The 14316-nt window shown below is 31.6% G+C and overlaps 1 protein-coding gene across 3 annotated transcripts in view; it reads right to left on the reverse strand.

Annotated features, from left to right (window-relative positions):
- The window catches only part of LOC106466181 (adenomatous polyposis coli protein-like), a 95095-nt gene that overhangs the window by 36326 nt on the left and 44453 nt on the right, over positions 1 to 14316 (reverse strand). For all 3 annotated transcript variants that reach the window (XM_022394144.1, XM_022394143.1, XM_022394145.1), the window contains 5 exons: positions 13651 to 13776; positions 9671 to 9751; positions 7617 to 7785; positions 4622 to 4776; positions 4004 to 4121 (listed from right to left, as the gene is read on the reverse strand). In XM_022394144.1, the coding sequence (XP_022249852.1) occupies positions 4004 to 4121; positions 4622 to 4776; positions 7617 to 7785; positions 9671 to 9751; positions 13651 to 13776 (649 nt within the window). The remainder of the gene's footprint in view (positions 1 to 4003; positions 4122 to 4621; positions 4777 to 7616; positions 7786 to 9670; positions 9752 to 13650; positions 13777 to 14316) is intronic.

The raw sequence follows: 14316 nt of genomic DNA on the forward strand, positions 1-14316 counted from the left end.
AGATGTGGTAGATAAAACAGGGATGATGACATGCTAAGAGAAAATGTGTCATGTGGGTCACACCAGTGTAAATTCAGGATATATTTAATATTGAGTTGTAGAATTAAGAATTTAAAACTTGTATGCTAATAAAATATGGATTATTAGCTAGGATTTTATGATATTATAATTGGTATAACATAAACAAAAAGTAGTTTAATAAAATTTTGAATGTAAGACACTAAAACCTTTTGTTATGCACAGTAAAGGATACCAGTGGCAATAGGGTTAATGAAAGGTTATCTTAGGACAAGAAAAGTTGCTTCCCTATATGTAACTGTAAAAAATGCAAAAATGCCCGTAAAAACTGCAAAACATAAAAAGTGAAACTGCAATTTTGCATGTATCTCTGCATGGACCCAACTTTGGTGAAGATCCATCAACAGGGGGCAATGTAGTGGTAAAAACTACAAAACGCAAAACTGAAAAGTTGTATGTAATTCCCCATGGACCCAACAAATTTGGTGAAGGCTCATCAACAAGGGGTAAAGTAATAGTAAAAAATGAGAAAACACAAAAATGGCCACAAAAACTGCAAAATACAAAACTGAAAATTTTCAAGTATCTTCCCATGGACCCAATGAACATCCATCCACATGAGGTGAGGTAGTGGTAAAAAATGTAAAACGAAAATACAAAACTGAAAATTTGTAAGTTCTCCCTGCATGAATTTCTATACCAATTTGGGTGAAGCTCTATCCACACACTGCAAAGTAGTTACATGGAAAGACAATACTATAATATATATATATATATATATATATATATAGATGTAACTTGTAATACATGTTGACCTATTACCATACATAGTTTTTTAGTGGGATGTTATTTATGATTTTTTCCAATACTACTGTAAGAAAAGAATTAACTAATGCAGACAATATCAGCTACTCATGAATGTTTTTCTGCTTTCTTGTTCTCTGTTAGTTATTTACTCTAAGCAAAAAATGGTAGATTATAATAGCTGCCTTGCCTATGAGATTGGCTTGATCAATTTGACTGATCTTATAACCACCATGTAAATATAAAATTATACATACTATAAATCTAAATATATTAATTGTATCTTCAAAAACTTTGGTAAGCTTTTAGTACACAATACATGTATGTTGTATACGAAAAATCAGATTTTTTAATAAGTTATTTTTACTGAAGATTTGTCTGTGAATTTACAAAAGTCTACACTGAGTCAGTCTGAATGGTAGTTGGTTTTCATGCTAAGAATAAAAGTGCTTTTTTTCAACTTACAGTTTTCATATTTCATTTGCATAACCTCCAGAACCTCCTAACTTAATATCATGTTTTGTTTCAGTAAAACTTTCTACTTATCTCTTATCATTTCTACTGTAACATTAATTGCAGTCATATCATTAATGTACAATGAATCAAAAGCTAAAAAAATGAAATAAAATAAAAAATTTATTTTTTCTAGAATGACTGCAGATTGTAACAGATAATTACAATTATCTATCCTAACAGATTCGGGCCTGTTAAACTTTCTACAACTACTCTCATCTAATTTTATTGTTCTTTAAACTATATCTAACTAGAGTAACAAAGCAATAAATCACATTGCAACTATCAAGTTATGAGATGGCAACCTGTGTGCATTCCCTCCTAAAGAGATCACAATTTATATTTTCCCATGCAAGTTTTCCTATCTAACTAATAAGCTTCTAATTTTCCCATCTCAGTTACTTTTGTTTACAAAAATACACATTATACATAAAAAAAGAAATTTAGTAGTTACTTTAGCCTTTAGGTCTTATGCACTTTGGTGCATGGTTTGATAAGCCTTTTTTCCCTATGTTGGTTGTTCAAAATAACTCGTACAGCTTTCAAATATGCGTTTTATAACTGAAAAAAAAAACATACAGAAAAACTACTACGATTTATATAGTTTTCTAACTAACCTATAAATAGGTCAAAAAATTATGTTAAAACAATGTCTTTTGTCTAAACGCACTAAGCTTTCCTTATGAACTATTGGATTTGATTGTTAAAATAAAACAGATAATCATCTGACTCTTTCTATTGGTTATAAACATGTCCAACCGCAACATCAGAGAAAATTATGGAGGGGCATGTCATGTGGGTTCAAGAAATATAGTGATATCCTAGTAAATCAAGAAGGTAAGAGGTTGAATTTGTATATTCTGGCTTGTCAATATCTATAGTATGTATTTTTAATTGGTTAAGCAATCAGAAGCACTTATAAGGGAAGAGAAAAAAACCTATAATGAAAAAGTCACGGCCAAACTGCATCATGCACCTCAGAGGTGCAGACTGAAACTTATCTAAATATTTTCTTTTGAAATTAAGATAATTTAGATAACATGAATATTTGAAATATAAAGTATATTTTGATGCCAAGTTTATCAACATAAATTGATAAACTTGTTTAATTGAAAAATTTTTTAATTAAATTTAAATGTAACAAAAAAGGTTGAGGCATGCACACTTTGACCTTTTCATGTTTATAGGGTCAGTTAGTTCTGTTCATAAATTAGAGGCTGATATGATTGTTACAAGAATTGGATTACACTAATTTTCCTATTTTTAAAATTTATTCATCTTGATATAAATATGGAATGCAACAGCAGGCTATTATTATAGCCATTCATACAGAAAAGCATAAACAAACTTTATCAAAGCTGTTATTAACAGCAAAATTCATATTAACACAGAACAAGGGTGTCAGACACATTTAGAATGCATCTCTCAAACAGATTTTGCTTTGGGAATTATCAAACATTGCTAACTTTTACAATTGTTTGATAACAAACTGAATAACACAAATGTTAGAGAAAACAAATCTTTATACACCAAACAGAAAACTAATGCCCCATCAATGATCTGAACTCCTCAATGAATAAATATGCCTTAAATTAAGCCAATATTTCTATACCCGAGTTAGCTTTTCAGCAGGAGTTTACTGTTAACATCAGTAGGATCATGTTGCAGATCACAATTACCTGAATTATCAGTGATCTTAATCTCTTTTACCACTTTTAAAACCTTTATGATGGATCAGCAGGAGTTTACTGTTATCATCAGTAGGATCACGTTGCAGATCACAACTACCTGAATTATCAGTGATCTTAATCTCTTTTACCACTTTTAAAACCTTTATGATGGATGTTTTTTTAACATTTCTATTCTATTTTTTGAAAGGAATTTTCAGTTTTGGTCTATTTTTTCAAGATCTGCATCATTATAAGAACTTGAGAAATATGAGATGTATAACTTTCCACAATTATACGTAATGTGACACAAGCTAGGAGCATGAGGTACAAAAGGGATGAAGAACAAGCTTCATGATGCATTATCTATATATCCATATCATATTGTTACAAACAAGTGCTAAATAATATTCTTTAAAATTTCTAAACCTATTTCTATTTTATAAAATTTTGTAAGATAATAATGTTTCAGTTTTTGCATCATATTAAAAAGTGTGTTAGAAATTAAACTTTGTTTCTCTTTTAAATATTAATAACATAAAAATACTTAAGAAAATGGGAAATTTTAAATGTGTTACATTTAGAATGTTTAGGGTGTCCTGACATTAAGAAAAGTTTGGTAATTAACACAGAAAAGCTGTATGCAATGCTGCAAACATCACAAACACACAACATTAAAGTAGAATGGCCAAACTGTTGCATTTAAGTTACTCTATTTTACTTTTAGGTACAAAACAAACAAAATGGTCAGAAATAGTTCTTAGTGTGAATATTGAGGTTATGTAACTTAGAATGCACATTAATATAGCCTATAGAAAACAATAAAATATTATACACATAACTGCAACATTTCAGAATGAGTTCTAGACTCTTGTTACAGAATGTTTTTACATAATCAATGAATTTTAGCAACATTTTTAGAGGTCTTAAAGGTGTATTACTAATTTAAAAAAAAAGAAAGAAATATAATATAGAATTGAGATAAAGTATACTCAGCCTACCTGTTTGTCTCATGGCAACACAGCTTTCTCTGGAGCCAGACATAAGTAGCAACTTCCGACTCATGTCTTCTTTGTTTTGTGCACCCAACATTGATAGCAAGTTATAGACCATTTCCACCTGAAAAAAATTATAAGACAGGAAAGCTATTAGAAGCAGTCACCAACTAACAAATACACTGATATTCAAACACACAGGTTCTTTATTTCTGGTAACCATACATCATATTAATGATATCTGTTATTATATATATGTAGTTATGGCATACATATACACTAAGGTTGTATGGTAAAATATTTCTTCTTGATGAAGGACTTACTAAATGAAAGTTTTGTGAACAAAACTAGCTCTACAAGATCTATTTGTTGACTGAGTTATTTGACCCACTATTGACTGCCATTATGAAAAACCAAAATTTGTAGCAAAAATCACAACTCAGTTCATACTAGATGGATCATATAAGCCCATCAATGCTTTAAAGTAATAGTCTCCATGTGAAGTTATCCTAAATGTCAAGAAAAAAAAGTTTCATTCTAGAGGATGAAATGTTAAAATGACTGTGGTCACACATTCAAAATTGTTTCTACAGAATAATAAAAAAAGATGCACACCACACATACCTTAGTTCCCAGTTGCTGAGGTGGATAACGTCTTGCAGTGACAGGGGTTGTGGAAGCAGTGGAACTGAAGCTCATCAAACTGGAAGTTTCTTGATTCAAACCAGCACCAAGGGAGCTGTTATCACCTACGTTAGTTGGCCCACTGTTCCACATCACTAAATGTATGAAGTTTATAACAGATATCAAAGCTAGTATGTTTCCAACACACAACTGTAATGAAACATTCTCTTACCTGTGAAAAGGCTAATTATAAAATACCATGTAACAAATTTAAAAAATCTGAAAATATCTGGAAATTAATTAAGATTGAAATCTTATTTAACCTGTTTATTATTCTGTAAAAATTATCAATTTTGACAGTGTTTGTAATTTCCTCCCCAAATTATTACAATGAAACATTATTAATCATTACTTACAGATTATGGTTGATTTTAATTATTGGCCTACAAATGTCTTGTACTAATTCTTTTTTAGAGGACTCTAATTATCTAAACAGTGCACTTGAGACATTATCATATTTATAACTGTAGCCAAGTACAACAGATAACACAACTGAATTCTGATCTTGAAAATTCAGGTTTGGAATTGAAAATGCTATATAATGCAATAAAGAGTCTTTAATAGGCCTATAGACGAAGATGGTGGCGTACTAGTAGTTGAAACACAGTTGTATGACATAGTGAAATTATATTTTACAATCCTCCTTTATTTCTTTCTATGTGCTAAGAAAGCTAGTGAAAGAATAAGAGAGAGACAGATAGATATTTATAAAAAATTACAACCTAACTATAGTCCAAATATTAACAACGTACTCTATTGAGAATAAGTTTAGTGAGATCATTATACCCTTTCGTCTTGGCATTTAAATGACTTCTTAAAAGTATCATGTAAAATAAACAAATTAGACCTTACTGTAATCAGTCGAGTTAAAAAACATCTGCTCACACACAGAAATGGTTAGAAAGCAACCAAAATAAGTAATTTCTAGGAAAGATAAACAATAATACATCTCTGAAAAGACCATTAATTGTTACAGTAAAATAAAGTGTAATTTAAATGGTTTACCAAAAAAAGACAGATTTTTCATTTTTTAAATTTATTTCTGTGATTTAATATGATTAATTAAAAGATAATGCTAAGAAACGTATTTATTGTAATTTAGAAGACTTTGTGTTTCAATTTTTCAAATGACTAAGTAATTTATAATTAACAAAACAAGTTCAGAAATGATTTTTTGTTAGTTCTCTAGGTCTTAAAATGGAATTAGCAAGAGGGAAAAAAAACTGAAAAGTAATGTGCAGGGCAGAGAACATGGAGATAAGGAGAGCAAAAAGGATGAAGCCCCTTAAAGCTCCTGTATTTTGAACAAACTGGAAGAAAACTTAATGTCTGAAAATTAACAACAATTAATATATTTCTATTTTCCAATACCTATTGAAAGTTAAATAATCTTTTACACCTTATTAATTTCTTTGATTCTAGAATCATTGTTTCTTTTGATAGTTTTTGCCATAAGACTCTCTCAATTTGTCACTTAAATGCATGCTCTACTACCACTATTGAAACAATGTAAAATCCACTACATTTGTAAAAATGTTTTTGGATGTAGTCACATAGCACAATCAATTTGTCACTTAAATGCATGCTTTACTACCACTATTGAAACAATGTAAAATCCATTACATTTGTAAAAATGTTTTTGGATGTAGTCACATAGCACAATCAATTTGTCACTTAAATGCATGCTCTACTACCACTATTGAAACAATGTAAAATCCACTACATTTGTAAAAATGTTTTTGGATGTAGTCACATAGCACAATCAATTTCATTTTACTGACATTCAACTACCTTAATCTAAACTCATTTTTTGTTGGCTGGATGTTCTGACATTTGGCCAATCATAAACATGGTATGTCACGAAAATGAAAATTACAACAAGATTCAGGTTTGTGCCACAGTCATACTACTTAACAATCAGCAGGACAACTTTGTACATTACTTCAAACACACACACACATACATGTATACTTCAATTTTTTTTCTAAACTTCACACAATTTTTAAATATACTGATTATATAAAGTTCTAATTTGTTCCTTTTTTAAAAATGATACTTTAACTAACCGTGTAAGATGACACTTAGATGCAAAGACAAAGGGTATGATTTCACTAAACATAATATGAATGGGGTACATTGTCAAAAATGTGGAATTCTGCTGATGACAGACAATTCTATTGCCTGGTTCAAGAAGCATTCTTTCATTCAGAACTGCGGGAAGTCACTTATGGAACATAAAAAAGGTTTTCCTTAATGTGTGCAATATAAAAACTGAAATGGTCTAGATTATGCTGTAGGTTATTTCTCTTAATTCTTAACATCTATACACTTGGATATTATTTTTATAAAATAGTGTTTTAAAGTATAAATGGATTCTTCTGTTCCCATCATGGCTAAAGAAGAAAGAGATGTATTTAATCTCATTCCATGTAAAAGTTTTGCACCTGGGTAGTCCTTACTCTCTCTCAAAAATACAAGATTTCAGTAAATCAAATTTGATCTTAATATTTGCACTTTATTATGAGTTTAAGCATTTTGTGGATTCAGTTTCTTGCAAAAAACTGTATGTGACAAAAACAAAAAACTAAAATATCCATTATATTTCAATTTGAGAAAGCATGGTTCAACTATAACTAAAACATATATTACTGTAGTGATGCCTCTACTTTAATCCACATTAACTGACCTGGATGATAATAATTTAATAACAGGTTCAGAAATCTTTAGAAAAACAATCACTTTTCTAAGAAAATTAAACTTTTTACCCGTTTAAGAACCTCCTGTGTCTTACATTTTCAGACTGGTTTGCTAAATAAAAACAACAACAAAAATCCTCCATAAAAACAGTTCAGCCATTCCAATTCTATAAAATATTTAAAAAGTTCAAATGTTAAAAATACAATTAAATATTTTAATTCTCCAGTGCATTACAAACCTCTATCAATGGGCCAGTCTCCATGGTAAATGGAAGACAGATTGTTGCTAGAGTCATTCCATGAAACAGGTCCTGACTCATTCACATTCAAGGTATTAGTTTCTGCTGAGTTATGCACTGTTTGAAAGGTTGAAACAAGTCTCTGAGTTGTGCTTCTGAAGTTTTCACTCTATTTTAAATAAACAAAAGTAACATGTATAATAGAATTTCCACACATTTTTGCAGCCCTTAATACAAATACATGTTACATCATTACTCTAATTCTTTACTTTTATGTGAAAATTTTATTTCTGGAAAGATTGAAAATAAAAATAAGAGTGAATATACAGTGGTAGTTTCTCACTTGTACTGATAATTTATTTCTTTAAAGTACACCATAATTTAAGGAGAATAGAAACACAGTTTTATTCATCAAACATTAAATATTTATATACAGAGTACACAAAAGAAAATAGTAACAGTCAGTTGTGCAACTTTAAGTTATAACCCCAAAGGTTATGTTAGATTTAGAATTTTCCCATGAAGCAAGACAAAAGACTATCATAGCTGGACAATTTAATCAATTACCCATGAGCAGCAATTACATCCATTAGTGTCACATAAACTAATCGATAATTCCAAATTACAATTAAACTGACTGACTGAAATTATGATTGAATCCAATTACTAATGTTTTCAAATGTTCCAACAATCGATTAATTAATTAATTTATTTATTTATTTTATGTACCATCATTCAAAGAACACTATTAACTGATCAATCCTATTTGCATTGGTGGGGATCAAGGTGTGTATGCAATGATACTTACAGAGTGTCATTCAACATGGTATTATGTATTTGATGTCAGAGTTGTCAACTATTCATTTTATACCATACTGCTGATTTAACACCAGTTCATGGTAGAGGAGAGTAAATATCAGATGCAAAATAATGGGTTCTTGAAAAAAAAAAACTGTAGATATGCAGAGGTTATGCAATGCAATATGTATACTGTATGATGGACACAAGTATTTTGATTCATCACAAGAATATCATCTTCCACTGTAACTTATCAGAGTCTGAATAATACTGATGTTGGTGTATTCACAATATATCTTGAATAAAAAATATATGTTTATACCACATAATGTTTTGTTTTCAACTCACTTGTTCATTTGACTAAAAACTTGCCACATGTTGTGCAAATAAACATAGTAAATTCAACATTATAGTCAAAATTTTTTCTGCAGTATGGGGCCAGTCTAACAGATTGACACTGTGCACATTTGATTACACAGGTCATTGATAAATTAATTAGCAACAACCACTAACTGCCCAGCTCTAATCAGTCATCCCTAATTTTAAAGTAATAGACTAGAGGGAAGGCAACTGTCAACAGCATACACCACTAACTTTTGGGGTTACTCTTACCTGACTAAATAGTGAGATTTGGCCATCACTCTTTTAGTATACCTATGGTCCTAAAATGTAGAATGTGTCTTCCGAAAATGGGATGCAAACCATGAATCTTTGTATTCGTAATCTGGACACACTAACCACTAGATCATACCCAGACCAACACAAAAGAAAATATAACTAATTTATTGATAGCCTCAGTACTTATGAAATATAGAAAGCAGAGATTATAAGCTGGTTTCTTAATGTAAAAAGATAACACCTGAAGTGTAACATTAGTTCTTCCTATACTTTGAGCATATACTTAAGTTATGAAATTGGCACAATGTGTAAATGTTATATAGAATTAGTAAAAACTGCAACTTGTTATTGAATTATGGGAGTATCATTACAATCTAAACTTTGAAACCTTCACTTAACATTTCAATTTTTTATTTATATTTCATGGCTTTCTGGACTTTATTATAAATCTGAATCTTTCACTTTCTTCTTCTGGTAGATTGTAAGGTGCATCTTCAGTGATTGTAGCTATAGCTATGGTGGGTATTTTGTTATAGTTAGGATGAAGGTTTAGTCCTTTACATGTTGGATACTTATGCTTAAAATGTATAGACAAAAGAATGTTTATTTTTAATTTAACAGTAATTACAATATCTTACTTGCTGCTCCTGCATAGCAGAGGTAGGTGGTTCTTCAGTATTAGTTACAACTTTATTGTCATTGCAATCTTCTGGGTTCTCCTGAAGTAGGACATAGTTTAAAGGTGAAATATAGTTTTAACCTTTTCAATTATACGTGAAAATATTATTATTATTGTTAATTGATTCATCCTCCTGTAAGATACAAAACTGGTCCTAACATCATGGTTTTTAACATATAAAACTAAAAGCAATATTTGTGGCTCTGTCAAATTCTACTAAAATAGTAATAACAGTTTGCTGAGATGTTAGCTACTCTATTAAACTGTTAAATAAATTAAAAATTAATAGATTAAATTTAGAACAAAAAGATTTTTATAGGCCTATATTTATAGATCTAGATTTATTATAAAAAATCAAAATAGCTTAATTAAAAGAAAAGTTAATTGAAGATTTTTTCAAACAATTAATTTTATCATAAGTCCAATTAAAATCCCTTTTGTTTTTATGAAAACTGCATAACTGAGCAATGCTTATGATTATAACAGTGTTTGTAATTTACTTGGTGGGAGAAAAGGTAGTGGCCCATGTGCTGTTATTAGGAATCATAAAAATGGCATCTAAATAAGCATTGCTCACTATTTTCATTCCTTGCATTCTTTATGTTTGTGTTTAACAAAACATTTTCTTTTAAGTACACCTAAAAGTAATTTCAGTCATACTTCCCCTAAGTCACAAAATAACATGAAATAATAGACTCTTTGAAATAACTATAATTACCATTATTTGAAGTGGTATAAACATTATGTACAATTTAACATTTCAACATGTATTGTTTTTTTTCAAACCTATTAATTATTTTTTTACAAATCCTTTAATTTCTTGAGCATGGGTGGGTCAAAGTGCATGTGTCTTACTTTTTTACAGTTACATTTAAAATTTAATTAACACAAACAGCTTTATTATCAATGTATATCAATAACTTTAACATTAAAATGTAGTTACTAATTAAATTTATAATCAAAAGTTGCACAATGCGAAGACAGTGGAAAGACTGATGTAGATAATGAAATTAAAAAGATTAACTCCTTTTTGAGAATATAGTGACAAAAATGGAAAATTCATGGAGTGTGTCACCCACTGGGGTAGGGGGGGGGGCCTAGTGGAAACGTCAGTTGGTGAAAAAACCATGCCCATCTCAAACAGAGAATATTCTTCACCCGATACAAATGGTACTGCAGAAAGGGGGTTGACACAACATGTATGTGTAATGTGGCTAGGATAACAAGTCAAGCCATACAGTAAGTGAGAAATACCTATATGATATACTTACCAAAATAAGTAAGTGAAGGAGCAAATCATTGCAGACCTGCATCCCAAGGAGAATGCAAGACCTATCCAGTTGACCACAACCATTGGAAATGTTCCAGTGGGAATACCCTGACCCAAAGGAGAACTCTCCATACCAACCTCTCCAGCAGCATGGTAATGGATAAGCAAGGGTTTTTCCACTAATCAGTCAAATTAGAAGATAAGTCATGAGAAGAAGATGAATCCCATGGCAAAAACAAATGATGTAAAGAAAGCAGTGTGAGTGAGATAACAGCAAGCTGCCTGAATAGGACAAAAGGGTCTGAATGATTGTACAGAGAACAAAGGGAAAGAAGGAAGGATGATTGCAGAAAACATCCAATCACCCTGCTGAGCAGCCCAAGTCTTGGAAAGGAAGGAGTGATCTGGGAAGAAAATTACCTTGTCCCTGGGGTAAAGAATACAGGAAGTATCCATGAAAAAATGCAAGGAAGAAGAAAATATGTCTGTAGAGAAATACTTAATTGGAACTAGTGACCAAAGGTTTGAATGTAGGATATACAAGAGCCTATAGAAAAAAATAGAAGCTCTAATCTGGAAGATGAAGAGGAAGACAAATGATTAGAAAAGCTCAGTAAAATCTGTAAGAACTGAAAAATAGCATGAAAATGGCCAGGGAAGTGGAAAAGATAGACTGCTTTGTCACTGGAAATCATACAAATTGTCCTCAAAAGGTAAAAAAATAACTTGAGATAAGGAAGAGTCAAACAACCTGGAGGAAGGGAGTGGAAAATATTAATCATGCTCTTGCAGAAATAAACTGAAAGGGTGGATAGGTGACAAAAGTAAGCTACACTGCAAGAAAAACCTGCCCACCTTGCCAGGGAGCAGACAAAAGACACATGTGAAGATGAAGGCATAGAACATCATGGTGAGAGATGGACATCTGATGCTGACATAAACAAAAATCCCCATGAAGGAAGAGATAAATGTCCCAGGATTGGTGAGAGGTGAAAGAGAAGAAACTATAATTATGCTGGCCAAAGAAAGGCAATGAGAAGAACCTGGCAATGGGTGCTGTGAATTAAAGACAGCATCCTAAAAAGAAATCAAAGAAATGGATACGCATACAGAAAGAATGTGGACTAATACACACTTAGAAGGAATACCACAAGGGCCACAGGCCATAGAGTTTGGGACTGGAGAACAAAAAAAGAGGAAGCTTTGTACATGGGGATGTCACAAATGCATCATTAAGATGATTCCCAAAATGAAAACATATCCAAAGAAACATCAAGATTTGGATCAAGCGAGAAGGTCAATCTGCCACTAAGTACAAAGTTTCCAGAACATGGAAGGCGAACAATCAGTTTTTGTTTTGAACACAAAGGTGGAGCTTCAGAACAAAAAATAGATGTCTTGAGAGTCATTACTTTCTTGTCACTTGATGTAAGAAATGAGAGTGGAGTGATCAAAACAGAATGTCCAGATAGATGTCACAAAAGATAGTGACAGGCCCATTGAACTGTCCACACCTCAAAGACATTTATGTGGAAAGACAACTCTGCAAGAAGGGATATGAGAGAGTCAAATCTTCAAAAGAAACAGATCCACAATCATAGGAAGAAAAGGAGACACAAGAGCCTTGGAAATAAGAAGCTCCATATCTTGGATATGTAAAGGAGAAGGTTAAGCCCATCCAGCAAATGAAGCAGAAAAGACTCCCAAATGAATTAGAAATGGAATGAAAGTCAAGACTGACTTAGAAGCCTAACCAGTCAAGGTAAAGAGATGCCATATTGTGGTGAAAATGAAGGCTCATAAAGTGCATTTTGCAAATGAAAGCCCTCAGGATTTGGATGAAAACATACAGGTATGATCCCAAAAGGACAAAAAGCTCCTAAGAGAAAATTTGTGTGACCTAAGGGTTTCCTGCAAAGTGGTTTCACAGTTGGACAAGGTGTAAGAGCAAAACTCTCATAGGACCTCTTAGGAGGGGAGACACCAGAAAGGGGTCACAAGACAAAGGACTCCCCATATAATGTTTGCATGATGGAAGGATGCCAAATGGAGTTTCTCGAGATTAAACAAAGAAAATACAAAGCAATAAATCAAATCTCAGAAACAAGAATAGGTTAATGGGACTTTAACCAGTAAAGCTGTTTGATGCAGAAACTCAAAAGGAAAGGGTAAAGAGGAAAAGCAAGTTAAGAAGGTGAGTAAGTAAAAGATGAAGATAAGCAGACTGAGGATAAAAGAGAGTCAAAATAGGAGAAACAAAATATCCCCTTGCTGGGAATAAAAAAAAAGAGATTCAATGGATAAGAGCACCAGAAAAGAGGAACAGTTGTTACATCAACAGGCCAAAGAGAAGTAGTCTTAAGTTTGGGGAGGACATAGCATCCAAGAGTTAACATCAAAAATTGACAAAAAAAATATGCAATATTGCAACTATCAGGTGAGAGAGGAAAAGATGAATGCAAGATGCCTGCCCGTGATTCAGCAGAAACAACTGGAGTAAGAGCACAAATGTCATATACCTGAGTTATCAGAGAAGCTAAGGACAATGGCAGTGTTATTTGATCCCTGTCGAGGATAACAGAAAAAGAAAACAGCTAGTTACCTTTTCCCACTCTCACATATAATGTAAAAATACAACTTACAATTTTATAGAGGGCTTTTACATGTACCTGGGTTGAAACTGTTGTCTGTGGAAGAGAAGGTCCAACAAGATGTAGATTGTCAGTTTTCACTTCCTGACGCTTAACCATTTTCTTCCCAGGAAAAACTTGTGGAGACCAAACGTTGTGATGTTTCTGTAAAGATACATATGAATTCAGTGTAAGAAAAACTTTTAAAAGTGAAAATAATTTAAAAGTTTAAGCTAAGTCTAAAAAACCACAGAGCTAAAAACAATTATCATTGAAATTAAAAGGTTCAACAATATAATATCATAATGTTGCAAGAAAAACCAACAATATAGACTATAGATACATGTACACTCAATAATAAAAATGCAACTGTTTTTCATATCTATTAGGTCGTCAAGAAATTAATGTCGCCTTTTGGAACACTTTCATTAACCAATGAACCAAAAACCGTACATCACGTATAATAGTTAAACGAACTGCCTAAATGTCACGTTAGTATAGCCTATATAATGTGTTAAAGTTTAGTATACTCTAATCCCTTATAGTAATGGCACACGACGAGACACACATTTGGCATGTAATGCTGCTTGAATGCAAGAAGGAAAACAATGCCTCTGTAGCCACAAAGAATATCAAAGAAGTTTATGAAAATGTTTTAAATGTTCGTAAGTGTCAATGATGGTTTAGCAAATTTCATTCAGGTGA

Source organism: Limulus polyphemus, unplaced genomic scaffold, assembly GCF_000517525.1.
Source record: "Limulus polyphemus unplaced genomic scaffold, Limulus_polyphemus-2.1.2 Scaffold2180, whole genome shotgun sequence".
NCBI lineage: Eukaryota > Metazoa > Arthropoda > Merostomata > Xiphosura > Limulidae > Limulus > Limulus polyphemus.